Source organism: Enhydra lutris, unplaced genomic scaffold, assembly GCF_002288905.1.
Source record: "Enhydra lutris kenyoni isolate GAN:26980312 unplaced genomic scaffold, ASM228890v2 scaffoldscaffold1, whole genome shotgun sequence".
Lineage (NCBI taxonomy): Eukaryota > Metazoa > Chordata > Mammalia > Carnivora > Mustelidae > Enhydra > Enhydra lutris.
The window spans coordinates 67,451,321-67,478,549 of NW_019154085.1; the positions used below are offsets into that span (position 1 = coordinate 67,451,321).

Sequence of the window (27,229 nt, forward strand, 5' to 3'; positions counted from 1 at the left end):
AAATAAAGATACAGAAATGAATCTGCAATCTAAGCTATGGTCATCTTCCTGCTTAAAGGAAAGCACAGGTGATAACATTTGTTTTGTGTGAGTAAATGTAGCTTTTAATTGAGGCCTCCTCCATGACCTTTGGGATATTGATATTCTATAGGTCTGGAGCAGGTCATAGGAACCAGTAATTTTTGAAATTCATGTACCACATGATTCTGATATGCAGTCGGGTATGGAATCCATGGTATACATTATAAAAAATGATAATGATGAGGTATTAAATTTTCAAATGAACTAAAACACTTGTGAAAGCATTAAGTTCCATTCATCCAACATGGTTTATTGAGTCCCAGGACTGTTTTAGAAGCTGTGGATACAATAGTTCACAATAGGCAAGGTCCTTGCCTTTATGAAGTTCACATTCTAGTGGGAGGTAGTCAACTATTAAAAATGAATAATAATAAAAAATAAGACAATGACACATTGTGGTGGGTGCTATAATATAAATAAATGGCACCTGGGGGAGGACTGCCTTAACTCTAGGAATCCGGAAATTTCCCTTGATGCTCAGCGTTTGTGAATTGAAGGAGACCCTGTGACATCACATAAAGTCCTTAATTCCTTATTATGACCTTCCCCTGATGACATCAGTGTGATGAGTCTGTGAGCAGGCTGGGTACCCACCAGATCAGGGTGGCTGTGAGCTGAATGGAGACTGTAAATAAAACAGAAGCAGGTAGATGTCCTGAAGAGCCTAGCCATTCTAGGAAGGACCGGTGACCCTTTCCAGGGTAGCATTTTTTGGTTTAGTCAGGAGTTTGCTTTAGAGTGGGGAATTTTTATCAGCTTTTTCTTTCCTTATTTCTTTCTTTTCTTTTCTTTTTTTTTTTTTGCCTGCATTTTCTTAGCATTGTCCTCTCTCAAGCTTTCCTGGATTTCCTCATTTTCTTTCTAACAAGTGTCTCTACATGATTTGGAGTAGCTAATGGCCAAACTCCCATGTCACAAGACTTCCGTACACTCAAAATCTTACATGAAAGCAAGGTATCATGCAAGTTCTGTTTGAAACTGAAAGACATGGGGAGAGCTGGAGGAGTTGACAAGCTCACTCAGTAGTCTTTCCCAAAGAGGATTTTAGGAAACACGCACTTTTTTTCTTATTAATTAGTTTAATGGAACTGTATATCCATATGTGTCAGAAAAAAGTAAGACATGGTTAGGAATATGAACTTGAGCCAAACTGACTCCCAGATCTGCCACTTAATTAGTGTGTGACGTCGGGTAGGTTATTTCACTGCTCTGTCCCTCAGTTTCATCTGTGAACACAGTGACAATAGTATATACCTCACTGAGATGCCGAGAGAATTAAATGAGTTGATATATGTAATGTTCAGAAGAGTAATGGTATATAATGTTTGTTAGGATTATTGTATGTTATTTTTATTCATACATGTATCAGTTTCATGGATGGTATTATTATGACCTGAAAAAATCTGTATGTTAAAGTAGATTCAGGAAAAATATTGAGTAAATACTTTAGGCGATACTCATATGGCAAAGTGAATGAAGATAGTGTAAGAATTATACTATTGGAAAATGTTCTAATAGATTGTATCATGGAGATTTTACTTTTTTTTTTTTTAAGGATTTTATTTATTTATTTGACAGAGATCACAAGTAGGCAGAGAGACAGGCGGGGGGGTTGGGGGGGCGGGAAGCAGGCTCCCTGCTGAGCAGAAAGCCCAATGCGGCTCTATCCCAGGACTCTGAGATCATGACCGGAGCCAAAGGCAGAAGCTTAAACCCACTGAGCCACCCAGGTGCCCTGAGATTTTACTTCTTAAATATTTCTCTAAGTTCCCCCTCCTCTCCATCCTTGCTTTACCAGTGCTCTGTCATTAATCATCTCTCTCACCTGGACTTTTTAAAGAGACCTCTGACTTCTCTTCTTGCTCTTTTTTTTTTTTTTTTTTTGGTCTCCCCTCAACTATGCTTTCCACCCTGCTAGCCAAGTGTTCCTTCAGAAATGCAGAATTGGGGGCACCTGGGTGGCTCAGTTGTTAAGCATCTGCCTTCACCTCAGGTCATGATCCCGGGATCCTGGGATCAAGCCCCACATCGGGCTCCTTGCTTGGCAGGAAGCCTGCTTCTTCCTCTCCCACTCCCCCTGCCTGTGTTCCCTCTCTCTCTCTCTGTCAAATAAGTAAATAAAAACCTATTAAAAAAATAGGAAAAAATACTTTAATAAAAAAAAGAAATGTGGAATTGATCATACTTGTTTTCCTACTCAAAATCCTTTATTAGTAACCCTTTTATTCTTAGAATATGGTCCTAACTCCAAGGCTCCTGGTCCACAAAACCCCATGATCTACCTACCTTTCCAGACACATCTGTCACCATTGCAGTTTCAACCTTGACCCCTAAGCAGTGTCAAAGTGCTTTGTCAACGCCACACACATTCTTGTTTCTGTGTTGCCTCGTGTTGTCCTCTCCCCTTGGAAAAACTGATCTGCTCAGACTAGACGATTCCTGACCACTCTCCAGAGTGGCATGGGGTCCTCCTTTCTGCTATCATTTACCTAGTACATGTCTGTCACCATACTTCTATACTGTTTTATAGTTATCCTTTATGTTTCTGACTCCCCAGTTAGAGTGTGAATGAGTACCCGAGGTCAAGAACTGTTCATTTTTGAGTTCTTGTGACTCCGCCTAGTGTTGAGCACTGGATGGGTAGTCATTGGTGCTTATTTTTATTTTTCAGTGTCCAGGTATCCAAGCAGTGACCTGACCTGCCTAAGTTATTTACTGTTCAGCCTCTCCAGTCTTATTTTACTCTTCAAGGCTTTATTTCATATTTACCTTCCTATGTGAAGGTAATGTATTTCTGGAAATACATTATAACATCTTATATATTATATATATTATAATGTACATTATATTATATCTTATATAATATATAATGGGCATTGTATTATATATTATATATTATAATGTACATATCATGTACATTATAATATATATAATATATAATAATTTATAAAGTAAATTATAATATATTACATTATAATATATATAATATATAATATATAATACAAATGTATTTCTGGAGATAGAATAGCATTAATTTCTTTTTCCTTGAAATCATCATTTTTTATAAACAAATTGTTTTCTGTATATTAAAATTTTAAGCACCAAACAACACTAAGATTAATTCAGCATTATTGGTTTGGGTTTTTTCCTCGTGGCAGTTTTACTACCTTTTTTGGAAATGGAAATCACGTAAGATCATTGTGGTGCCATTTAGTCATGAAAAAAATAAACTACAGGAGACCATATAGTAAACATGTACATGTGTTACATTTTAATTTAGGAGTAACCATTTTTAATTTTTGAACTTTTCAATATTTATTGATTAAATTATGTATATTCTATCTTAGGTCAAGTGGTTAAAGATACAGTCCTTGTAGAGCGGGAGAAAAATAATGAACATTGCCATCAGGATATTGATGATAAGTTGTCTGAATCAACAGATGGTGATGGTGAAGATGATACCAGTGATGAAGATAATGATGAAGACGGTAACCCTAGTAAGGATACTCATGCCCCATTGGAATTAATGGCAGAAGTAAGTTTAACCTGCGCATTGTAATTTAAGAAACTTAAAAATATTAAAATTACTAAATAGTGTATAGCCTTGAAGATTTAAAAAATAATAGAGATCCTTGCCCATATACAGATGCTTACCTAGCTTCTCATCTCTCTTACTACCTTCATGAAGTTAGAGGTGAGAGAAGATTCTGGAAGTGGCTTACAGTATTCTGGTAAAGGCAGAAGCAGGAATAAAAGAAGTTTTGGCATAAAACTCTGCAAGGACTGCTTTAAGGAATGCTTTCTACATTAACTGGGAACCATGCTAGTTTGGAGGGATATTTAGAGATAAATAAGAAAGATAAGTCTTTACCCTTGAGAACTAACAGGTATATTATTATGTATATAGTACAATTTTATAAAAAATGAAATGTGTGCTAGCAGAAGTATTTATGAGGTTCCCTGGGGATAGGGGGGATTAAATGACTAATTGAGAATAGAAGTAGGAGAAACGGAATAAAGGAAGGATTTTTAGAAGAGACGTGGGGTCTCTTCCTCCTGAAGGAAGAGGGAAGCTTAGGGATTCATCTGGCAGAATGGAGAAGGCATTCCTGGCATAGGAAACAATATGTACAAAGACACTGAAGCCTGAAACATCATGTGCAAAAGCTGTACATAAACATTTCCTGATAATTCTATGGAGAGCAAAACAGTTTTACCCCACTTGTGGTATCACAGTCTAATTAACGTTATACAACTTCACATATATTGTAAGAACTTTATAACACCCCCTTCTTATCCTTTATATTATTGTCATATATTTTACTTCCATGTATATTATAAGCCCTATAATACATTGTTATTATTTTTAGTTTTAGTTGTCAATATTTCTAGTTTCAGTTGTCAATATTTTTAAAAAGTTTTTTAATTGGAAAATATCTTTTTTGGAACACATTTCTGGTGTTCTCCATAGCTTTCTGTTGATCTGAATTTTCACCTGATATTATTTTCCTTTTACCTGAAAAACTTGCTATAGTATTTCTTTATAATGCAGTTCTGCCAGTAGTGAATACTGTTAGCTTTTGTCTGAAAAAGTCTTAATTTTATCTTCATTTTTAAAGGATGTGTGAGCTAGAGATTTATAAGTTACCAGGTATTTTTCAGTACAGATGGTTCCTGACTTATAATGGTTCAACTTAGAATTTTTTGACTTTACAATTGTGAAAATGATATGTATTCAGTAAAAGTTTTAAATTTGAATTTTCATTTCTTTCTCAGCTAGTGATGTGTGGTATGATTACTCTCTCATGATGCTGGGCAGCTGCAACTCCCTGCCAGCCAAGCCATCATGAGGATAAGTTTATATCCTGATACACTACAATCATCATGTTTTTCACTTTTAGTACAGTATTCAGTAAGTTACATGAAATACTCAATACTTTAGTATAAAATAGGTTTTGATAGATGATTTTGCCCTACTGTAGGCTAATATAAGTGGTCTGAGCATGTTTAAGGTAGGCTAGGCTAAGCTATAATGTTCGGTGGACTAAGTGTATTAAATGCATTTTTTTTTTAAGATTTCATTTACTCATTTGACAGAGAGACACAGCGAGAGAGGGAACACAAGCATGGGAAGTGGGAGAGGGAGACACAGGTTTCTTACAGGGACCCCCCTCGATGAGGGGCTCAATCCCAGGACTCTGGGATCATGACCTGAGCTGAAGGCAGACACTTAATGACTAAGCCACCCAGGTGCACCTTAAATGCATTTTCAACTTATTTCAATTTATGAGCGTTTATTGGGCTATAACCCCATTGTAAATTGAGGAAGATCTGTACTTTGAAAGACTGCTTCATTGTCAGATAGTTTGCGTCATTTCAGACAAGATGTCTGCTGTTACTTTTGTCCAACTGTGTATGTCTTTTTCTCAGACTTTAATAAAATTTTTTCTTTTGTATTGTTATTTTTGGCAATTTGATTATGATGTACCTTGATGTGGTATTCTTCCTGTTGTTTCTGTTCATTGAGATCCTTGTATCAATGAGTTTATAGTTTACACCAGATTTGGAAAATGTTCAGTTATTAAGTCTTCAAATAATTTTTTTGAACTCTTCTCTCCCTTTCTTCTTCTGAGCTACAAGTTACATGTATGTTAGATCACCCAATGTTGCCCCAAAGGTCACAGATGTCCCTTTTTTATTTGTTTTCTCTATATATTTCATTTTAGAAATTTCTCTAAATTTCTTTAGAAAGTTCCAATCTTTTCTTTGTAGTTATAATCTGCCATTTAATCCCAACCTCCCACCCTTTCTCTCTCCCTCTCTTTTTCTCTCTCCGTGTGTGTATATATAAAATTGCACATATTTTATCATCTCTACAAGTTTTATTTAAATATTTTATATCTATTATCATCATGTTCATATTTTACTTTTGAGTATATGACATATTTGTAATGACATTTTTAAGACATTAATAATGACGTATATTAACATGCTTCTCAGCTGTGCTATCATTTTTGTAATTTTTTAATCCTGGGTCAGTTTCTATTAGTAAAGTTTTCTCCAGTATATGGGTCATATTTTTCTGCATCTTTGCATGCCTGGTAATTTTTTACTGAATCCTAGACATTATAAATTTTATGTTCTTTGATACAAATTTTGTTGTTTTCCTTCAAATAGTTTTGGATTTTTGAACTGGGACATAGTTGAGTTTCTTGGAATCAGGTTTCTTTTAGAGTCTTGCTTTTTATGCTTTGTTGGGAGGGTTCAGAGCAGCCTTTACATTATAGGGAGACTACTAAGGCAATGCCCTAATGAGGACTCTGCCCATTGATCTGTGTATTAAAATGACCTTCCACTCTGGCTGGAGAAAACATGACCTCTCTTCAGCCCTGTGTGAGATCCATTGGTGGTTCTACCTGCTCATTCAACAGTTCTTTTTCTAGCCTCAGATCATTTCTGCATACTCATATGCAGATGAATTCCAGCCAAAGCCTCAAAAAGATACCTCTGCAGATTGCTGGAGCTGCTTAAAAATATAATATTGGCCTTTCTGAACTTCAGACTGTCTTATTTCAACTCAGATCACTGGTCTCTGGATGCTGCCTGCCTGTGCTGTTACCTGAAGACAGCCCACAGCTGTAAACTGAGGCAATCATAGGACCCATCTGTTTCCCTTCTCGCAGATCACTCTCCTGTGACAGCTGCTGTCAATTACTGAAAACTCTTGTTTCATATATTTTCACAATTTTCTGGTTGTTTTAGGAAGGAGAGTAAATCTGGTCTCCGTTAACTTCATCATGGCTAGATGCCTCAATTAGAGTTTTAGCATAAAGAAAAATACTGATGTGCTTGCTTGCTTTTTTTGTTTTTAAGATTTTGTATTTATTTGAGAGAAGGGGAGCAGGAGCACATAAAGGGGGAACAACAGAGGGAGAGGAAGAAGCAGCCTCCCTGCTGAGTAGGGAGCCTGATTCGGGGCTCTATCCCAGGACTCTAGGATCATGACCTGAGCCCAAGGCAGTTGCTTAACCAACTGGGCCTCCCAGGTGCACCTGTGCTTGCCTTTTTATATAATTTAACCCAAATGCTAGCCATGGAATCATATAAAGAAATCAGATACATTTGTTATATTTTCCTCCATATATTCTCTATATGAATAAAGCATATAGAGAGAATAAAGAATAAAGCATAAAGAATTTAGAATAAAGAATAAAGCATATAGAGAGAGTTTTGAAACTTCCTTAATATTATAAGTTGCTTTTAACAAGGGAGAAAAAAATTGATGCCAGGTATTGGAAAGATTTTACTTAAGCACATTTCCTTTGAATGAACATCTAAATCATTCATGAATCATAGAGCATTCAAATTCTATTTGCCATCACCAAACAACTCTTTGGAGTTGTTCATTTATTTCTATTTGCTTTTTGACATTTAATTATAAAAGTAATCCATGACTTCATTTTCAGATAAATATCCAGACAATATGAGATTGCTTATTGTCATATCTTAGGCTATACCTGTGCTTAAGGTCTTCTGTTTTCAGAATGCATCCCTTTTTAATTTTCTCAACTTATAATTTATTTTTTTTAAAGATTTATTTGAGAGTGAGAGAGTTGGGGGGAGGGGCAGAGGGGGAGAGACAGAGAATCTCACGCAGACTCTGCTGAGCGTGGAGCCTGACACAGGACTCGGTTTCATGACCCATGAAATCTTGACCTGAGCTGAAATCAAGAGATGGACCCATAACAGACTGAGCCACCCAAGCACCCCTCAATTTTTTTTTAAGATTTTATTTATTTATTTGACAGAGATCACACGTAGGCAGAGAGGCAAGCAGAGAGAGAGGAAAGGAAGCAAGCTCCCTGCCGAGCAGAGAGCCCGATGTGGGCTCAATCCCAGGACCCTGGGATCATGAACTGAGCCGAAGGCAGTGGCTTAACCCACTGAGCCACCCAGGCGCCCCAACCCCTCAATTTTTTATTTTGAAAATTTTCAAGCCTATAGAAAACTTGAAAGATTAGACACAAACCAAGAAACAAACTGTTAACTATAGAGAATAAACTGAAGATTACAGAGGGGAGGTTGGAGGGGTATGGGTGAAAGAGATGATGGGGATTAAGGAGTGCACTTGTGATGAGCAGTAGGTGATGTATGAAATTGGTGAATCACTATATTATATACCTGAAACTAATATAACACTGTATATTATCTGTACTGGAATTAAAAAAAATAATAAAAGTGGTTAACAACTAAAAACATGAATTTTCGTGGAATCCTGATTGGAAAAAAAATCTAGCTATAGAAGCATTTTAAAGACAAATTGGGAATTCTCAATTTAAATGTAATATTTTATTACAAAATTATGGTTAATTTTCTTAGATGTGGTAAGGATATGATGTTACAGTGAAGCATAAACTTAGGAGACGCATGCTCGAATATTTCAGGGTGAAGTTTTATGATGTCTGCAACTTACTTTCAAATGTTTCTTTGAAAAAAATATATATGTAGGCTATATCTACACCTTTTCTATCAAAAGAGATAAAGCAAATGTAGCACAATGTTAAGAAGCATTGAATCTAGGTAAAATGTGTACATATATTCATTGTTACAATCTTTCAATTTTTTTTGTCATGGTAAGTGTATTCTTTAATCCATAATATTCCATCATATATATTATATATTGTAATAGTTTATATTGTTATTATATATTATAATATATAGTATATTATAGATTATATTTTATTACATTATAATATAATATATTATATATTTTTATATATATATTCCATTCTTTAGCCATTTTTCTATCAATGAACACTTGGGTCTGCATCTGTAATTTGGCTATTGTAAATAATGCTGCAATAAACATAGGGGTGAATGCATCCCTTTGAATTAGTGTTTTTGTGCTTTAGGGGCAAATACCCAGTAGTGCAATTACCGGATCATAGGGTAGTTCTTTTTTTAAATTTTTGAGGAACCTCTGTACTGTTTTCCAGCGGCGGCACCAGTTGCATTCCCACCAACAGTGCAGGAAGGGTTCCTTTCCCTCCATACACTTGCTGTTTCTTGTGTTTTTATTTTATCATTCCAACAGGTGTGAGGTGATATCTTATTATAATTTTGATTTGCAGTTTGTATCATCAGGAGATGATGAATGATATTGAGCATCTTTTCATGTATCTCTTGGTCATCTAAAGGTCTCCTTGGGAGAAATGTTTGTTCATGTCCTGCCCATTTTTAATTGGATTATTTGGTTTTTGGGTGTTGAGTTGTATAAGTTCTTTATAGATTTTGGATACTAACCCTTTATCAGATTTGTCATTTGCAAATATCTTCTTCCAATCAGTAGGTTACCTTTTAATTTTGTTGATTGCTTCCTTTGCTGCACAGAAGCTTTTTATTTGGATGTAGTCCCAGTAGTTTATTTTTGCTTTTGTTTCCCTTTCCTCACGAGACATATCTAGAAAAATGTTGCTATGGCTGATGTTAGAGACATTATTGCTTGTGTTCTGTTCTAGGATTTTTATGGTTTCAGACCTCATATTTAGGTCTTTAATCTATTTTGAGTTTATTTTTGTGTATGGTGTAAGAAAGTGGTCCGGTTTCATTCTTTTGCATGTGTCTGACCAGTTTTCCCAGTGCCATTTGTTGAAGACTGTCTTTTTCCCATTGGCTATTCTTTCCTGCTTTGTTGAAGATTAATTGACCATATAATTGTGGGTTTAGTTCCTGTTTGTATTCTGTTCTGTTAATCTATTTGTCTATTTTTGTGCCAGTTCCATACTGTTTTGATTTCTATAGCTTTGTAATATAATTTGAAGTCTGAAATTGTGATACCTCCAGCTCTGTTTTTCTTTTTCAAGATTGCTTTGGCTATTTGGGATATTTTGTGGTTCCATACAACTTTTAGGATTGTTTGTCCTAGTTCTGTGAAAAGTGTTTTTGATATGTTGATACAGATTGCATTAAATGTGTAGATTGCTTTGGGTAGTATGGACATTTTATTTTATTTTTTTAAAAGATTTTATTTATTTGACAGAGATCACAAGTAGGCAGAGAAGCAGGCAGAGAGAGAGAGAGGAGGAAGCAGGCTCCCTGCTGAGCAGAGAACCCGATGTGGGGCTCGATCCCAGGACCCTGGGATCATGACCTGAGCCGAAGGCAGAGGCCTCAACCCACTGAGCCACCCAGGCGCCCCTGGACATTTTAATAGTATTTATTCTTCCAATCCATGACCATGGAATGTCTTTCCACTTTTTTGCATTGTCTTCAATTTCTTTCATCAGTGTTTTGTAGTTTTCAGAGTATATGTCTTTCACCTCTTTGGTTCGGTTTATTGCTATTATCTTATTTTTGGTGCAATTATAAATGAGATTGTTTTCTTAATTTCTCTTTCTGCTGCCTCATTGTTAGTGTATAGAAGGGCAACAGATTTCTGCACATTGGTTTTGTATCCTGTGACTTTACTAAATTCATTTATTCTAGCAGTTTTTTTGGTGGAGCCTTTTGGGTTTTCTACATCTAGTATAATGTCATCTGCGAGTAAAGTTTTACTTCTTCCTTAACTGATTTGGATGCCTTTTATTTCTTTTTATTGTCTAATTGCTGTGGCTAGGACTTCCAGTACTATGTTGAATGAAAGTGGTAAGAGTTGACATTTTTGTCTTGTTCTTGTTCTTAAGGGAAAAGCTTTCAGTTTTTCCCCATGGAGGATGATGTTAGCTGTGGATTTTCATATATAGCCTTTATTATATTGGGGTATGTTCTCTCTAAACCTACTTTGTTTTGGGGGCTTTTATCATGAATGGATGTTATACTTTGTCAAATGCTTTTTTTGCATTTATTGAAATGGTCATATAGTTTTTATCCTTTCTCTTTTTGATGTATCACATTGATTTACAAATATTAAACCGCTCGTGCATCCTGGGAATAAATCCCACTTGATAGTGGTGATAGCTTTGTTAATGCCTTGTTGAATTTAGCTTGCTAGTATTTTATTAAGGATTTTTGCATCTATGTTCATCAGAAGTATTGGCACGTGCGCTCTCTCTCTCTCTCTCTCTCTCTTTTTTTTTTTTTTTTTTTTTTTGTGGTGTCTTTTTCTGGTTTGGGTATCAGAGTAATGCTGGCTTCCTAGAGTGAATTTGAAAGTTTTCCTTTTTGTACTTTTTAGAATAGTTTGAGAAGAACAGTTGTTAACTCTAAATGTTTGGTAGAATTAGCCTGCAAAGCCTCTCATCTTGGATTTTTATTTGTTTGGAGTTTTTTGATTACTGATTCAATTTCATTGCTGGTACTCAGTCTGTTCAGATTTTCTATTTCTTCCTGCTTCAGTTTTGGTAGGTTATATGTTTCCAGGAATTTATCCATTTCTTCTTGGTTGTCTGATTTGTTGACATAAAATATTTCATAACATTCATTATAATACTTTGTATTTCTGTGGTATTGGTTGTTATTTCTCTTCTTTCATTTCTGATTTGTTTATTTGAGTCCTCTCTCTCTCTTTCTCTTTTTATGACTTTGGCTAGAGGTTTATCAATTTTGTTACTCTTTTCAAAGAACAAGCTCCTGGTTTCATTGATCTCTGTTCTATTGGGTTTTTTTTTTGCTTTGTTTTTAGTTTCTATATCATTTGTGCTCAATCTTTATCTTTCCTTCCTTCTGCTACTTTTGGGTTTTGTTTGTTGTTCTTTTTCTAGCTCCTTTACGTGTAAGTTTAGGTTGTGTATTTGAGATTTTTCTTGCTCCTTGAGGTAGACCTCTGTTGCTATAAACTTGCCTCTTAGAACTGCTTCTGCTGCATCCCAAAAGTTTTGGATTGCTGTGTTTTCATTCTTGTTTGTTTCTATGTACTTTTTGATTTCTTTGATTTCTTGTTTGACCTGTTCATTATTTAGCAGCATGTTGTCTGACCTCCATGTATCTGTGGATTTTCCAGATTTTTTCTTATGGTTGATTTCTAGACATAGTGTTGTGGTCAGAAAAGATTCATGGTATGGTTTTGATCTTTTTGGATTTGTTAAAGTTTGTTTTGGCATAATATGTGATCTATTCTGAAGAATGTTCCATGTGTACTTGAAAAGAATGTGTAGTCTGTTGTTTAGGATGGAATGTTATGAATATATCCATTAAATCCATCTGGCCCAGTGTGTCTTTCAAAGCCACTGTTTCCTTGTTGATTTTCTGTTTGGATGATCTGTACATTGATGTAAGTGGGGTGTTAAAGTCCCCTACATCCCCTACTATAATTGTATTACTGTTGATTAGTTTCTTTATATTTGTTATTAACTGTTTTATGTATTTGGGTACTCCACGTTGGGTACATAAGCATTTACAATTGTTATATCTTCTTGTTGGACAATCCAACAAGAAGATATAACAAAGAAATACAAAGCGTTGTCTCTTGTTTGTCTGATAAGGTCTAGTTGTCCAATATAAGTATTGCTACCCTGGCCTTTTGTTGTTGTTGTTGTTGTTGACATCCATTTGCATGATGAATGTTTCTCCATCCCTTCACTTTCAATCTGAGGGTGTCTTTAGGTCTGAAATGAGTTTCTTGTAGGCAGCATATAGATGGGTTTGTTTTTTTATCCACTCTGTCACCCTATGTCTTTTGATTGGAGTGCTTAGTTCATTTCCATTCAAAGTAATTATTGATATGTATTTATTGCCATTTTGTTACTTGTTTTATGGTTGTTTTTGTAGTTTTTGCTGATCCTTCTCTTGCTCTCTTTAATTGTTCATTGACTTTAATGATATACTTGCACTCCTTTTTCTTTATTCTTTGCCTATCTATCTGTGATTTTTGATTTATGGTAACTATCAGTTTTATTTATAACATCTTCTGAATATAGCAGTCTATATTAAGTTGATGGTCACTTAAGTTTGAATCCATTATTTACTCCTCTCCTCACCATGTTTTAGGTATATGGTGTCATATTTTACATCCTTCCATTTTGTGAATCCCTTGACTGATTTTTTATAGAAATATTTAATTTTACTGCTTCTGTGTTTCTGTGTTTACTCTCACTTATGGTCTTTCCACTCAAAGAGTTCCCCTTAATATTTCTTGTAGGGCTGATTTAGTGGTCTTGAACTCCTTCAGTTTTTGTTTGTCTTAGAAACTCTTCTCTCATTCTATTCTTCATGATAGCTTTGCTCTGGATAAAGTATTCTTTGCAGCGAGTTTTCCCCATTCGGCACTTTGAGTATATCATGCCACTTTCTTCTGGCCTACAGAAATTTCTGCTGAAAAATCTACGGATAGCCTTATGGGGTTTCCCTGTGTAACTGTCTTTTTTTCTCTTGCTGCTTCAAAAAAAACCCTTTTTATCACTACTTTTTGCCATTTAGATTACTGTGTGTCTTGGTGTGGATCTCCTTTGGTTGATTTTAATAGGGGAGGTCTCTGTGTCTCCTGGATCTAGGTATCTGTTTTCTTCTCTAGATTAGGGAAATTTTCAGCTATTATTTCTTCAAGTAAAATTTCTACTCCTTTTCTCTTTCTTCTTCTGGGATCCCTGTAATGTGAATGTCATTATACTTGATCGAGTCACTGATTTCCCTAAGTCTATTTTCATTTTACATGGTCCTTTTTTTTCTCATTTGTCCAGCTTGATTACTTTCCATTACTCTGTCTTCTGGTTCATTAATTCATTCCTCTGCTTAGTCCAGCATGCTATTTATTCCACCAAGTGTATTTTTTTAAAAGATTTTATTTATTTATTTGATAGAGATCACAAGTAGGCAGAGAGAGAGAGAGAGGAGGAAGCAGGCTCTCTGCTGAGCAGAGAGCCCAATGTGGGGCTCGATCCCAGGACCCTGGGATCATGACTGGAGCCGAAGGCAGAGGCTTTAACCCACTGAGCCACCCAGGCACCCTGGACCAAGTATACTTTTAATTTCATTTATTATATTCTTTATCTCTGATTGGTTCTTTATTATCTCTGTGTTAAAGATCTCACTGATGTCTTCCACTCTTTTCTCAAGTCCAGTGACTATCTTTATGATCATTCTTTATATTCTCTATCAGTCATATTACTTATATCTGTTTCACTGAGGTCTTTTGCTGTGATTTTGTCCTATTCTTTCATTTGTGACATATTCCTTTGTCTCCTCATTTTGCCTAACTCTCTGTGTCTGTTTCTTTGTGTTAGGAACATCAGCTACAGTCTCTTGCTCTTGAAAGTAGTGGGCGGGATGTGCACTTTTAACTAGGTGGCACTGGCTCTCCTCCATGGGGGATGAACAGCCACCATGGCTATAGGGCTGGCTGGCTGCTCCACAAAGCACACGTGGGCAGGGGGTGCTGTTTTAACAAAGGTGCACAGGTCCTCCGTGAGAGGTCAGGAGAGGCAGTGTTGGCAAGGTTTGCAGGGGTTTTCTGGAGGAGGGGATCTGCAGCACCAGCACTAAGTGCATGCCTGGCTGCAGGGGGGATGTGGTGTAAGCAAGTTAGGTAGAGAGTGCCACTGCTGTGCCAGTTCCCATAGGTGGTTGTGTGTTTATGATGGGGTTGTGAGTTTATGATGGAGGTAATGGAGCCTGCCAGCTCCTTTGTTCCTGGAGAAGTTCCTCAGCAAACTCTCAGCTCCTTAACTCACTCTCCCTCCCATAAGCCCCAGGTGCCTTTCAAACTGCTGTTTCCAAGCTGTATCTCTGCAGGCTCTTTGCTCTGATCTCTCTTTAATGGTAGGGGCTCAACTTCCTCTTGCCCTCTGGGCTCTCCCAGAGCCAAGCCTGCTGATTTTTAAAGTTCCAGGCTTTAAGTCCCAATGGTTGTAAGCACTCACAGAATTCAACCCCTCTGAATTTCGAAGCAAAATGCTATGGGGATTCCTCTTCCCCTTGCAGGCTCCCCCATGTGATAATCTGTTTCTCATCCCTCTTCATGCCCATATCTCCCTTGGCTACCTCCCTCCAGTGTTCAGATCCACTGAGTTTAGGTTCCCACTGAGTCCTTGCCCTCTCTATCCTGGTCGATGTGGCCCCTTCTCTACATCTAATTGTGGAGTTTTTTTGGCCAGTCTTTGGGTCGTTATATGTGTTGTTTGCAGGTATGAGTGTTATCTAGTTGTGTCTGTGGGATGAAGGAGCTTAGGGTCCTCCTACTCTGCCATCTTCCCTGAAATTCCTAACTCTTTATTTTAAATGTCACAAATAATTTCCAATGAATTTTTTTAAACCTTTCTTTTCATTTTAGCTTGACTTTGAAGTTTTAAGCAATTCTCATGAAAGTCTTCAACCAAATATCCATTGCATGAATTTAATTTCACTGCATTTTGAACTGTTAAGAGGAATTTTATGTATATTTTTGTTAACACAACAACAACAAAATAGGTCAATGCAAAAGACACTTTGAAAATGATTCCATTTTCCTTATCATTTTCTGAGGCTAGTACTGTTAATATAATGTTTCATTAAATAGACTAGATCTTAGCTGATATTGAGAAATTCTTGTTAACTTTGTTAGGTGTAATAGCCATAGTGTCATTGGGTTTTTAATTTAAAGTGAAATGAGATGATATCTGTAAAAGGCTTTGAAATAATTTGGCAAAATAATAATAATAATAATAAATAACCTAGGCAAAGTGGGGAAAAGAGAGTATGTAGTGATATTGATAAAATCAGATTGACAAAATATTAATTTTTGAAGGGGAGAATTGGGGTCATGTACTACTTTTACTATTTTTCTACTTCTGTGTATATTTAAATTTTCCGTGAAGATTTAAACATAAAATTATTTAAACATAAACAAAATTATTTAATCATAAATAAGACAAAATAAGCATAAACACAAACAAAATAAGGACATAAACATAAACACAACATAAACATAAGCAAAATAAAAACATAAACCATAGCTGTATATTATACTGGTCACATTCTCTGATTATGATCAATTAAACTACACATTGAAAACAAAAATAACTATAATAACAAAGCAAAACTACTTAAAACTAAAAGATATTCTTCCAGATGATACTTGAATTAAAAAATCAAAATCAAAACTAAACACACAAACTATTTAGAAAATAGTTGGGGCGCCTGGGTGGCTCAGTCATTAAGTGTCTGCCTTTGGCTCCTGTCATGACCCCAGGGTCCTGAGATTGAGTCCCGCATCAGGTTTCCTGGTCAGCAAGGAGACTGCTTCTCCCCCTCCCTAACCCTGCTTTTGCTCTCTCTCTCACTCGCTCTGACAAATAAATAAAATCTTTAAAATAAAATACTATTTAAAAAGGTAAAATAAAGGAGAAATGATAACAAATGAACTAAATATTAATGCCAGAAATGGCATTAATGCCAGAAATATTAATGCTAGAAAAAGAACAAAATAAACATAATGTAAATAAGAAAAATAATTAAACAAACAAAATTCAAAGTAAAAACCAAATTAATGTGTCTGTTTAAGAGCAGGATATTTGAAAAAAGAAGAATATAGATAAACCACAAGGTATCATAATTAGAATGGAAGGAAACCACAAATAGGAGTAAAAATGGACGGATCTTAACCTTGGACAAAAAGAGATTTTAAAAATGTAGAATTCTGTATATTGAGTTTAATGGAGCACTAATTAATATGACAATAAGTGGGGATTGTGGTGAAGTAATGGGTTGTAGAAAAATCTTCAGAAGAATTCTGTTTACATTAGAAAAATGTAAATAATCTAATACTCAAGGAAGAAACCAAGAAAACTGGCAAAGAACTTCTTAAAATGGTGCCTGGGTATGTATCACATGTCTGGAAATGTGTGGGAAGTGTCTTTTCTCATACTTCATGCCCCTGTCTCTTGCCCAGTAAGCCTACCATACCTGCCAGTGTTCAGAATAAATCTTGCAAAAGCAACAACAATCATCCAAGTATAGGGTTATTTTTTTTTAATGGAAGCAGTCTAAATAAGTTAGACTAGATTAATAAATTATAGCCTAAGTAAAAAAATATAAGAATGTTTAATTTTATGGGGAGCAAGTTATCATGATATGTGGTTTATTTTTAAAAGTTACCGAATAATGCTAATTTTTGTAAATATGTGTTCATTGATGGAAAAACACTAAAACGATACACATGAAGATGCTAAAAATAAACATCTCTGGATGGTAGAAATATAAATGTTGGGGACAGAATGTGTTTATTTAGTTTTTAAATTTCCTACATACAAAAATATGTACTACTTTGTAACAATAAAAATAGTAAAACAAAAATTGGACAGTAAAAGAGCTGCAAAATATTAAATATACATCATTGCAAATTTTTTTTTTTACTAAATATTGTCATGAAATCATGGATGAAGTTTACAAATAAAAGTTGTATCTGAACCAAAGGGATATTTAAGTGATAGATGTCTTTACTATCTCTGCCAGTTGAATCAACCTATGTATTCTCAAATTGTTAAGTAGTATATATGTAGTACGACTGCAGCAACATGGAGGTATCGTACTTGTTCTCTGTGGCTTTGCCATGGGAAGTCCTTAAATATTCTTGGATTGATTGATTATAGATTCACTCCTGGAAAAACGTATAAATGTTAAAAGCCAAATAGTTCATTATTAATGGAATATTTTTTAGGGAGTTTATAATTGACATTTAAATTCTCTCTGGTAGTACTTATCTGAAGAATTTCTTAATGTTTTCTAGTTCCTGAGAGCAGAAATGGGCCAAGACTACCATTTGGCAAAAAAATTATGTCAGATGAGTAAGTACAAAATACTTCTGTTTTCTAATGTTTTTTGTTTCTAAATGCATTCCATAATATGTAAGATGACCTGATTATTGTAGCCTGGTGAATTCCTTGATAGTGTCTCAGTGATTCCTTATTAGTAAGTTGATTGGTGTAAAGACTAATTTAGACTTCTAGAATAACTTTGAGTGAAATAAACTAACAAAAACTAATCATCACTGGAAAGTAAGTCAAAATCTTTACCTTCATGATACTAGGTTAGTAACTTTATGCCTTTAGTTTCAAAGAAGTGTCAGGGAGTGCAGCAAACCTTACTTAACATGCATTTAGTCCACAAATATTTGAGTGCCTACATGTGCCAGGCACTGTTTTAGGCACTGGAAATATAGCAGTCAATAAGACAGATAATCTCATGTTTATATCTAATCCAGCAGATAACAAATTCATACATAATTAACATGTCATAAATGAGAGGTACCGTGGGAAAAAATAAAGTAGGGAAGAAAGAATAGTACTAGAAAGAGGCAAAGCAGTTTTGAGTAAGATGGTCTGCAAAGGCAGGACTCATAGCAAATATGCTGAGATGTGAGTGTGCCTGAGGAGGAACAGCAAGGAGGACTATGTAACCAGCATAGAATATGCAAGGGGAAGTGTGACAGGAGATGAGGTCAAAGAGGTTATGGTTTGGAGGTTCTGTAGGTTGCGTAGTACCTTTTCACAATTTAAGGACTTTGGCTTTTTCTCCGAGCAAGGTGGGAAATCACTAGACACTTTTTGAGTAGAGGAAGGATCTGCTCTACCTTATTTTTCCTTCTTTCATTGGTTTTTAGTGATTTGACTGATGTATCTTACACTCAGCTCTTGTTTTTCCATTTCTTTTTATTTCTATACTTCATTTTGGAATTTTTCTGTTGACCTACCTGTTTTTGAGTTAACCTATTCTGTCTTCTGTTGTGTTCAGTCTGCTGTTTAAACTATCCAGTGGGGGACGCCTGGGTGGCTCAGTTGGTTGGACGAGTCTTCTGTTGTGTTCAGTCTGCTGTTTAAACTATCCAGCGGGGGACGCCTGGGTGGCTCAGTTGGTTGGACGACTGCCTTCGGCTCAGGTCATGATCCTGGAGTCCCAGGATCGAGTACCGCATCGGGCTCCCAGCTCCACGGGGAGTCTGCTTCTCTCTCTGACCTTCTCCTCACTCATGCTCTCTCTCACTGTCTCTCTCTCAAATAAATAAATAAATAATAAAATCTTAAAAAATAAATAAATAAATAAACTATCCAGTGGTAGTCAGTTAAGCGGCTGCCTTTGGCTCAGGTCATGATCCCAGGGTCCTCGGATGGAGCCCCGTGTCAGGCTCTCTGCTCAGCAGGGAGCCTGCTTCTCCCTCTGCCTCTGCTGCTCCCCCTGCTTGTGCTCTTTCTCACTCTCTATCTCTCTCTCAAATAAATAAATAAATGTTTTTTTAAAAGTAATAAACTACCCAGTGAGTTCTTAATTTCAAAGTTTTTAATTTCCAATTTTAGAAAGTCCACTTAATGATTTTGAAAGATTCCTGCTCTTTTGAAATCCAGTCTTTTTAACTATTTTACCCATTTTTCTATATTAGTCAAATATAGAAGTCTCTTGTGGAATCTCTTGTGGAATCTCTTGTGAAGCCTAATGATGGAAAAATTTATATGTATTTCCATATCCACCAATCACTTTAGAAAGCCTCTGGCTGAAACTTACAAAATATATGCCCTGATATCACCACATCTATCAGTCAGTTTTGGTTGTTGGCCTGCAGTATGCTACAGAAACAGTAGGTGCTCAATAAAATGCTTATTGACTGGACACGAATCCGTGAACACACATTAAGTGCCAGGTCAGTGGGGATGAAAAAGTTCAAGTTGATCTATCCTAGTGGGTTTATGTCCCAGTAAAACATGTCTCTTCCTTCTTCCCTTCCTTCCTTCCTTCCTTCCAACAACTACCCATCAAGCACCAGCTCTGTACCAGACATTATACTGGGAGCTGGAGAGGAAACAGGAATCATAGCACACATGCTCTAAACCATTTTGCGGTTGACATTAACTATGGTTTGCTTTGGTATTTTACTCCTACTGGTTCATCCAGAAACACTAGTCACTCTTTTCTGTCAGTGTCAAATAGCAGTGCCTCAGACTAAGGATTAGACTACAGGAAAGGAGGTGTGGAGAGCCCTAAGAGAGGCCCCATGATCCAAGGAGCCAGTTGGAAAAGAACACTGTTTCCTAGAAGAAGAGGGAATTACTAGAAACTTGGGCAGAGAGGCCCAGAGATGGGAGTAGGGGGTGGGTGCAGGAAAAATAGAATTGGCTACCCCTGAGGCAGATTCTAGCCAATGGTATGAAATTAGGGAGACCCCGGATTAACAATGTCAAACAAGTTCAAGAAAGAACAGAGAATTGGGGCTCCTGAGTGGCTTTGTCCTTGAGCATCTGCTTTCGGCTCAGGTCATGGTCCCAGAATCCTGGGATTGAGCCCCGCTTCCTCCTCAGGCTCCCTGCTCAGCGCGGAGCCTGCTTCTCCCTCTCCCTCTGCCTGCAGCTCCCCCTGCTTATGCACTCTTTCCGTCTGTCAAATAAGACCTTAAAAAAAGAAAAAAAAGAAAGAAAAAAAGAACAGAGAGTTGGAGACACTCTAGAAAGTACTAGGGACTGCCCGAAGTTGTTCTCTATATTCAGAACAACAAAAAATTAATTTTTTTGTCTAGGATGGACCCCAGAATATTGTATATCTAAGTGACTACAGTATATTGTTTTGTCTTCTTTTTCCATCTTCTAGCTCTTTTACCAGACATTTCCCTTTTTCTCTATTTGTATATTTATGTATGTAAACAGATTATTAACATATTTATGTATTTGTATATGTATATATTGAGCACCTACTAATAATGGGAGCATTCTTGAATACCTTGTTTAATTTTTAAAACAATTCTATGAGGCAGATAGTTATGAACCCCACTTTATAGATGAGAAAACTGAGTCTTAGTAAGGAGTACTAATTCACCAATCACAACTACTAAGAGAGTTGGGATTAGATCCTAGGTCTGGTTTGAAAGCCTCTGATATCCTACTATATTTCCATTTCCTCATTTGGTTAATAAACTTATATTTCTGGTAGAGGAGGCAGGGATTTGTAAAGGGGGTACTTTTTTGGGTCAATCAGGCTTAAAATGGCTCCTGTGGTCAACTAATATATTTTCTTTATATCTAAGGGAATTGATTTATATAAAATAATGCATCCTTGTCCCTTCTGAAATGTTTTATAAACTCATTTTCTGAATAAAGAAATGTTTTATAAACTCATATATAAATGTTTTATAAACTCATTTTCTGAATAAAGCCACTGGTTGCTAGTATGTTTCCTTGCTATCCAATCACAGTAAAGTCATTTATATCTCCATTGTCCATTGGGCTTCAGGGCTTCTCTCCTGGCATTCCACGTGCTTGTGGTTTCTTTTCTTTGTCCTGATTTTAAAAAACAAAAAGCAAAAAACAAAACAAACATATTGCGTTTCTCCAAGAAATTTTATTTGTCAGTGAAGGCTTGAATTTTATCTGTTTTCCACACACAGTATTTCCTCAGCCGTTTTCCTGCTGTGTGGTGCAGAACTGATATCCCAGCCATATGCCATTTCTTGCCAGGCATTGGAGGCATCCTGGAAAAGTGGTTTTTAAATTATACTGAAAGTCAAGAATCCCAAGTACTTTTCTTAGTTCAGCTCATGATTGACTATGAGATTTTGTGCCAGTCAATTTTGTTTATTGGTCTCTTCACCTGAAAGAAGGGAACCTGAAGCTCACTTTCCTCAGGGCACAGGGATTTGGGCTCACAGGCAGCCCAACGTTTTACACACAAAAATCATTTAGGCCTGGAAGACCTACTTCGTCAATTATATTGTAAGTATATAAAATAATGGCCTCAAAGCCAAAATGTTTCTCATCACTTTGGTCTAACACAAATACAGATAGATGTATCTTCAGAAGGATAAATACAATGAAGTTTTTCTTTCTTTCTTTCGTTCGTTCGTTCGTTCTTTCTTTCGTTCTTTCTTTCTCTCTTTTCCTTCCTTCCTTCCTTCCTTTCAAGATTTTATTTATCCATTTGTCAGAGAGAAAGCACAGGCAGAGGGAGAAGCAGGCTCCCTCCTGAGCAAGGAGCTGGATGCAGGACCTGATCCCAGGACCCTAGGATCATGACCTGAGCTGCAGGCAGAGGCTTAACCCAATGAGCCACCCAGGCATCTCATCTTTCTTTTTTTGAGTAAAATAAATCATTTTTTCCTATTAACCTAGAGTATAATTTTATCTAGGCATGAAAGGACTGCTTTCTACTATGCACTATTCCATTTTTTAATGTTTTGAGGGCTCCAGCTCTGTGTCATGCACTCTCCTAGGCATGCCACAGTGAACAAGACCGATGTTCTGTCTAGCCTAGAAGAGCCTCCAGTCTGAGGGACTTAGAACCCTATGAACAGTAGAATCCCCCAGCTCCTGCCCCAGCTCTTTAGCCAGAAGGAAACATTCACTGAATGTTTAGGAAGGAGCCAAGCCTTTCTCTAGATCCAAAATCATTTCCAGAAAACTCATGATAACCAGCAGTATCTGGGCACTCACCATGAACCAAGGACTGGACTAAGTACTTTATCTACATTATCTCATTGATTCATCAAAACAGCCTTAAATCACCAATCCTGTTATTACAGATAAAGAAACTGAGATACAGAGATATTAAATATTTTCCCCAAGGAGACCCAACTAGACAGTGGCAGCACCAGGATTCACATCTGACAGTCTTTCTGCAGGGCCCATACTGGGATCTGCTTATGGGCTCAGGTTGGGAACAGCTCCCAGGACACTACCTGAATGTGCTAGAGGCTTTTCTTACCCTTTTACAAACCCTACTAGCCTGTGAAAGAGTAAGGAGAATTTTTTATTCATCACGTAGAATACATACACTTCTGGGCTGTTTCAAAGCAGATACCTTTCCCTCACTTTGAAAATTGACATTTGGGGGCGCCTGGGTGGCTCAGTGGTTAAAGCCTCTGCCTTCGGCTCAGGTCATGATCTCAGGGTCCTGGGATAGAGCCTCACATCGGGCTCTCTGCTCAGCAGGGAGCCTGCCTCCTCCTCCTCCTCTCTCTCTGCCTGCCTCTCTGCCTACTTGTGATCTGTCTGTCAAGTAAATAAAAATCTTTAAAAAAAAAAAAAAAAGAAAAAGAAAATTGACATTTGCCAGTGGTTTTTTTAAGCCGTAAGAGTAGCTGATCCCATACTCCAGTCTCATGGAATAATCCTAATTCCAACATGAAATTTTCTAAACTAAATAAGATTTCTTATTAAATAAGATTTCTTCCATCAAAAAGGATTCCATGGGAATAATAAGTTGGGGAAACCACATTCTCCACTTTATTAGATTCATAATAGTTATGAACATATTAATGGTTCTGTAAAATCCTGCTGTTGCTCCTACTGTAAACTTTCCCTGATTAACCTCCTTTGACCTAGTTTCCCAAATATGTATTATTATCTTAAGAACCTAGTATCTCAAGGGGCGAGTTGGAGAAACTGCTCTGAAAAAAGGCTCGGAGCAAGATTTAGACTGCTAATGATAAGCATATTTTAGTCCAACTTAAAATGAACTGAAAGATACTTTTATTAGAAACCTTAAAAGGTGTCTAAATACCTACAGGATCCTTAAAAGCAGCTTCTGAGCAGGCGCACAGTCATGCTAACCTAGATCAATGGTAAAGTTATGTAGGTAGATTAAGAGAGAACCTGGTTTGGTGTGTCAGAATGAAAGCCATATGGGATGCTGTCCTAGGAGCACCAGAGCCTAGGTGAACCATCCACGATTATGTCTTACTGTTAGCCAGGTGAATGGCACACTTGATGTTTCAGTGCCCCCTGGGGGCCATTAAGATATTACATGGGAGTCACAACATTAAGTGGATAAAGCAGAATTATGAATACTCCTCAAGGCGCACAGTCTTCTCATTAGTGAAGTCTCCACATTTTGCCTGATATGTCCCTTGTTTGGCTATAGTCAAAAACCACTTCGTCTACAAGGCATGTGAGGAAAGCCTCATGTGATGGAGATTGCATTTTTGAGACAGGAGGTAGAAAATGAGAATTCTTTTTCTTACAATGCAGCTATGATAAGTAGAGCATTTCCTCTATTTGCACTTGGTATTCCTGCGGAATAATTGTTGGTATTTAATGCTTTGTGCATGTTCACTTACTCTGATTGACAGCTCCAGTCTCACTGAGGAGCCTGTTTGCTGAAATACTTTGAAGATTATTAACAAATATTCTGTTGTTTATTTTCAGTCCTAATCTATGAACCAGAAAATCCTGAGGCCAAGGAGTTTTTCTCACTTATCGAAGAAATGTTGCTGATGGGTAAATTTTAAAAACTGAAGTTCCTTCTTTCTCAGAGAGCTATGAGCAGTCACTATTTAAAAACCCATCATCATCCCAGGGGATTGGTGAAGCACACCCTCAGGAAGTGGTTAAGAAAAGGCTAACTATTGTCTCGGGTGGTTTAATGAACCTTTGTGAGTGGCCCAGGTAACTCCCCTAACCCCATTGTGGGGTAGAACTGCCCAAGTCAAGTGGGCTCCTGGTCACCAGGCATCAGGCACTGGCAGAGTCCTCACAAGCAACAGCACATGCTAACTGCTGCACAAGTTAGAGGAGCTATCCCACAATTCCAAGGAAAACCAATACCCTCTAAATTATCCTACATCTCACTCCTATTATATTTAATTAAGAATTATGGTGACAATAGTAAAAAAAAAAAATTTTTTTTTGTATAGACCTATGTTTTAAACTTACTCTAAATCCATAAACATCTTTATACCAGTAAGACTATATTCTTCTTCGTACCACTACCTACTTTGACCCTACATCCAGTCAGCAAAGTTCATCTCAGTCCTCGTGTTCCAAAGACAGATATTTCTTAGTAGAGGGAGAAGCAAGGAGAGTTAAGATTTTTCAAAGAGTAGTAATGTCAGGAACATTTTAAGCAATTCTCTTCCTTTCCATGGCAGAGAAATCTCAGAATCCTGAGGAAGATGATGAAGATAGTGAAGAAGACAGCAGCGGTGAGAGTGAAGGAGAAAGCAGTGAGGAGCTCAGTGAAGAAAGCTCCGACGAATGTGAAGACGGGTGATGAAAGTTGCTGCTGTGGTTCAGTCTTCATGTATTTTCATTACCGACTACCATGGAAATATAAAGGACAAAGCTGCATTTCAATCTGATCCTTATTTGTCACATAGTTCTTATAATTTTTTCCATATTGGTTTGAGCTCCTTCCTAATATTTAGGTTCTTCCTCTAGGTGAGTTACTCAGAGAGGAAATTAATAATTGAAAATGCTTACATAGCACTCCCTGTGTGCCAGGTACTGTTCTGCACACATTAGTGCACTTAATCCATTCAGCCTAAAACAACACAAATTTATTAGCTTACAGTTCTGGAGGTCAGAAATCCAAAATGAGCCTCACTCAGCCAAAATCAGGGTGTCAGCGAGGCTGCACTCTCTGGAGGCTCTAGGAGACCATCTCTTTGCTTGCTTTTTCCAACTTCTAGAGCTTATGCACAGTCTTGGCTCAAGGCCCCTTCCCGCCTTCAAAACCAGCAACATCTCGCTGAGACCTCCTTACCTTCTGTTTAATCCTCGCTCCCTTGTGTTGTCATTTTTGCTAAATTAACATCTCTTAAGGAGAGCCCTGGAGTGTCAGATGATGCTTCCAGAAAGACCACAAGGGAATGTGAAATAGAGAAGTTTATGACAGGTCCTGGGGGAAGGACACAGCATGCATTAGAGGGGCTACATAGGGAAGTCAAGTTGCAGACCAGAAGTGGACAGCAGGACCTGGGGCATGCCTTTAGTAGGGCCTTGAGTGGGATGATTTTGGGGTTCCCAGGCTAAGGTTGGATTGACCAAACAAAAAAGATCAGGGTTTTGGTAAGCTCCATGGGAGTTTTATCTAAGAGGGGTGCACAGGGGAAGCAGTTGGGAGGTAGGACAGACTATCACCAGGGGCATTGGGGAAGTTGTATCAGTTTACACTTGTGATTCTGCAGGCTAGTATCTAGTGCATGGGTGCTTATGTGCTTGAGAGAGGGCTAGTGTGCTTCAGAATGGATATGAAGGCAGCAATAATATGGAATAGTTTAGTTAAACTCTCAACACTCTGCCTCCTCTTTCCACTTTTAAAGATTTATTTGGGGGCACCTGGATGACTCAGTTGGTTAATCGTCTGCCTTCAGCTCAGGTCATGGTCTCAGGGTCCTGGGATTGAGCCCCACATCTGGCTCCATGCTCAATGGGGAGTCTGCTTGTCCCTCTCCCTCTGCCCCAACCCCCTGCTCAAGCTCTCTCTGTCTCTCTCTCAAATAAAAATCTTGAAAAAAAAAAAAATTATGGGGGAGCGGCAGAGGAAGAGAAACAGACTCACTGCTAAGGGAGGAGCCAGACTAGGGGCTTGACATGGGGCTTGATCTTACGACCCTGAGATCATAACCTGAGCTGAAATCAAGAGACAGATGCTTAGCTGACTGAGTCACCCAGGTGCTCCATCTTCTTCCATTTTCGAAGACACTTATAATTCCATTGGTCACATCTAAATAATCCAGGATAATCTGTAATCTTCCCTATTTTATAGTCAGATGATTAGCAACTTTAATTCAATCTGTAATCTTAATTGCCCTTTGCCATGTAACCTCGTATACTTAGGAGTTCTGGGGATTCAGACATACACATCTTTGAGAGTTCTGGGGGCATTATTCTGCCTACCATAGGAAGCATTAGGTAAGTATTCATTTTTTGGAATTCATGGTATGGAGTTGGAAGAAACACTTAGGTTTGAAATAGATGCCTTAATTAGGAGTCATCAGTTTAGACTCTATTAGATAACACAAAACAGAAGTAGCTCTTTGATTAGAGATAGTGATGAAAGATAAGGAAGTGATGGCTCACAGAGAAAGTATAGTCTGACTAGAAGAGGACTGAAAATACAATTATCTTAAATGGTAAACAACATTAAAGTGGTAGTTCAAGAAAGAGAAGTGCACAAAGGAGAAAAGAGCCAGCAGGAAAATCAAGAAAGTGAATATAGTGGGTGCTACGGTTGCCCACTTAGCGTCTCTCCCTCCCTGCATTTTTGCTGAGAGAGCCCTGACTCTGTTAGGGTCTTCACTCCACACACACATAGCCGTGGGACTCAGGTAGATGGTCTCAGCCAGTCAGTACGTGGCATTTCTTTGGTAACTGTTACTGTTCCAAAAGGGGACACCTGACCTACATTGGCCCAACCAGACCAAGGACTTTATTTCATGATTGAGAGGAGAGATTCCTCCATCCCTCTGGTTAGGAACCGGGAAGCATGCCACCCTACTTACTGCTGGCAGCGACTTGGTGATGATGGGACTGAATTATAGGAT

At 37.4% G+C, this 27,229-nt stretch overlaps 1 protein-coding gene across 1 annotated transcript; it reads left to right on the forward strand.

Annotated features, from left to right (window-relative positions):
• The first annotated feature begins 699 nt into the window (after positions 1-699).
• LOC111144531 (glutamate rich 2) lies at positions 700-25,031 on the forward strand. Its single transcript, XM_022498854.1, has 5 exons — positions 700-727; positions 3,429-3,616; positions 17,717-17,774; positions 24,111-24,182; positions 24,833-25,031. The coding sequence occupies exons 1-5, from the start codon at positions 700-702 to the stop codon at positions 24,952-24,954; spliced, it is 468 nt and encodes a 155-aa protein (XP_022354562.1). The 3' UTR covers positions 24,955-25,031.
• The last annotated feature ends 2,198 nt before the right edge of the window (positions 25,032-27,229 follow it).

Coding starts and splice junctions, on each gene's coding strand:
- LOC111144531 (XM_022498854.1), top strand. CDS start 700: ATGGAGACTGTAAATAAAACAGAAGCAG. Junction 3,617..17,716: donor CATTGGAATTAATGGCAGAA/GTAAGTTTAACC, acceptor AATGTTTTCTAG/TTCCTGAGAGCAGAAATGGG. Junction 17,775..24,110: donor AAAAAAATTATGTCAGATGA/GTAAGTACAAAA, acceptor GTTTATTTTCAG/TCCTAATCTATGAACCAGAA.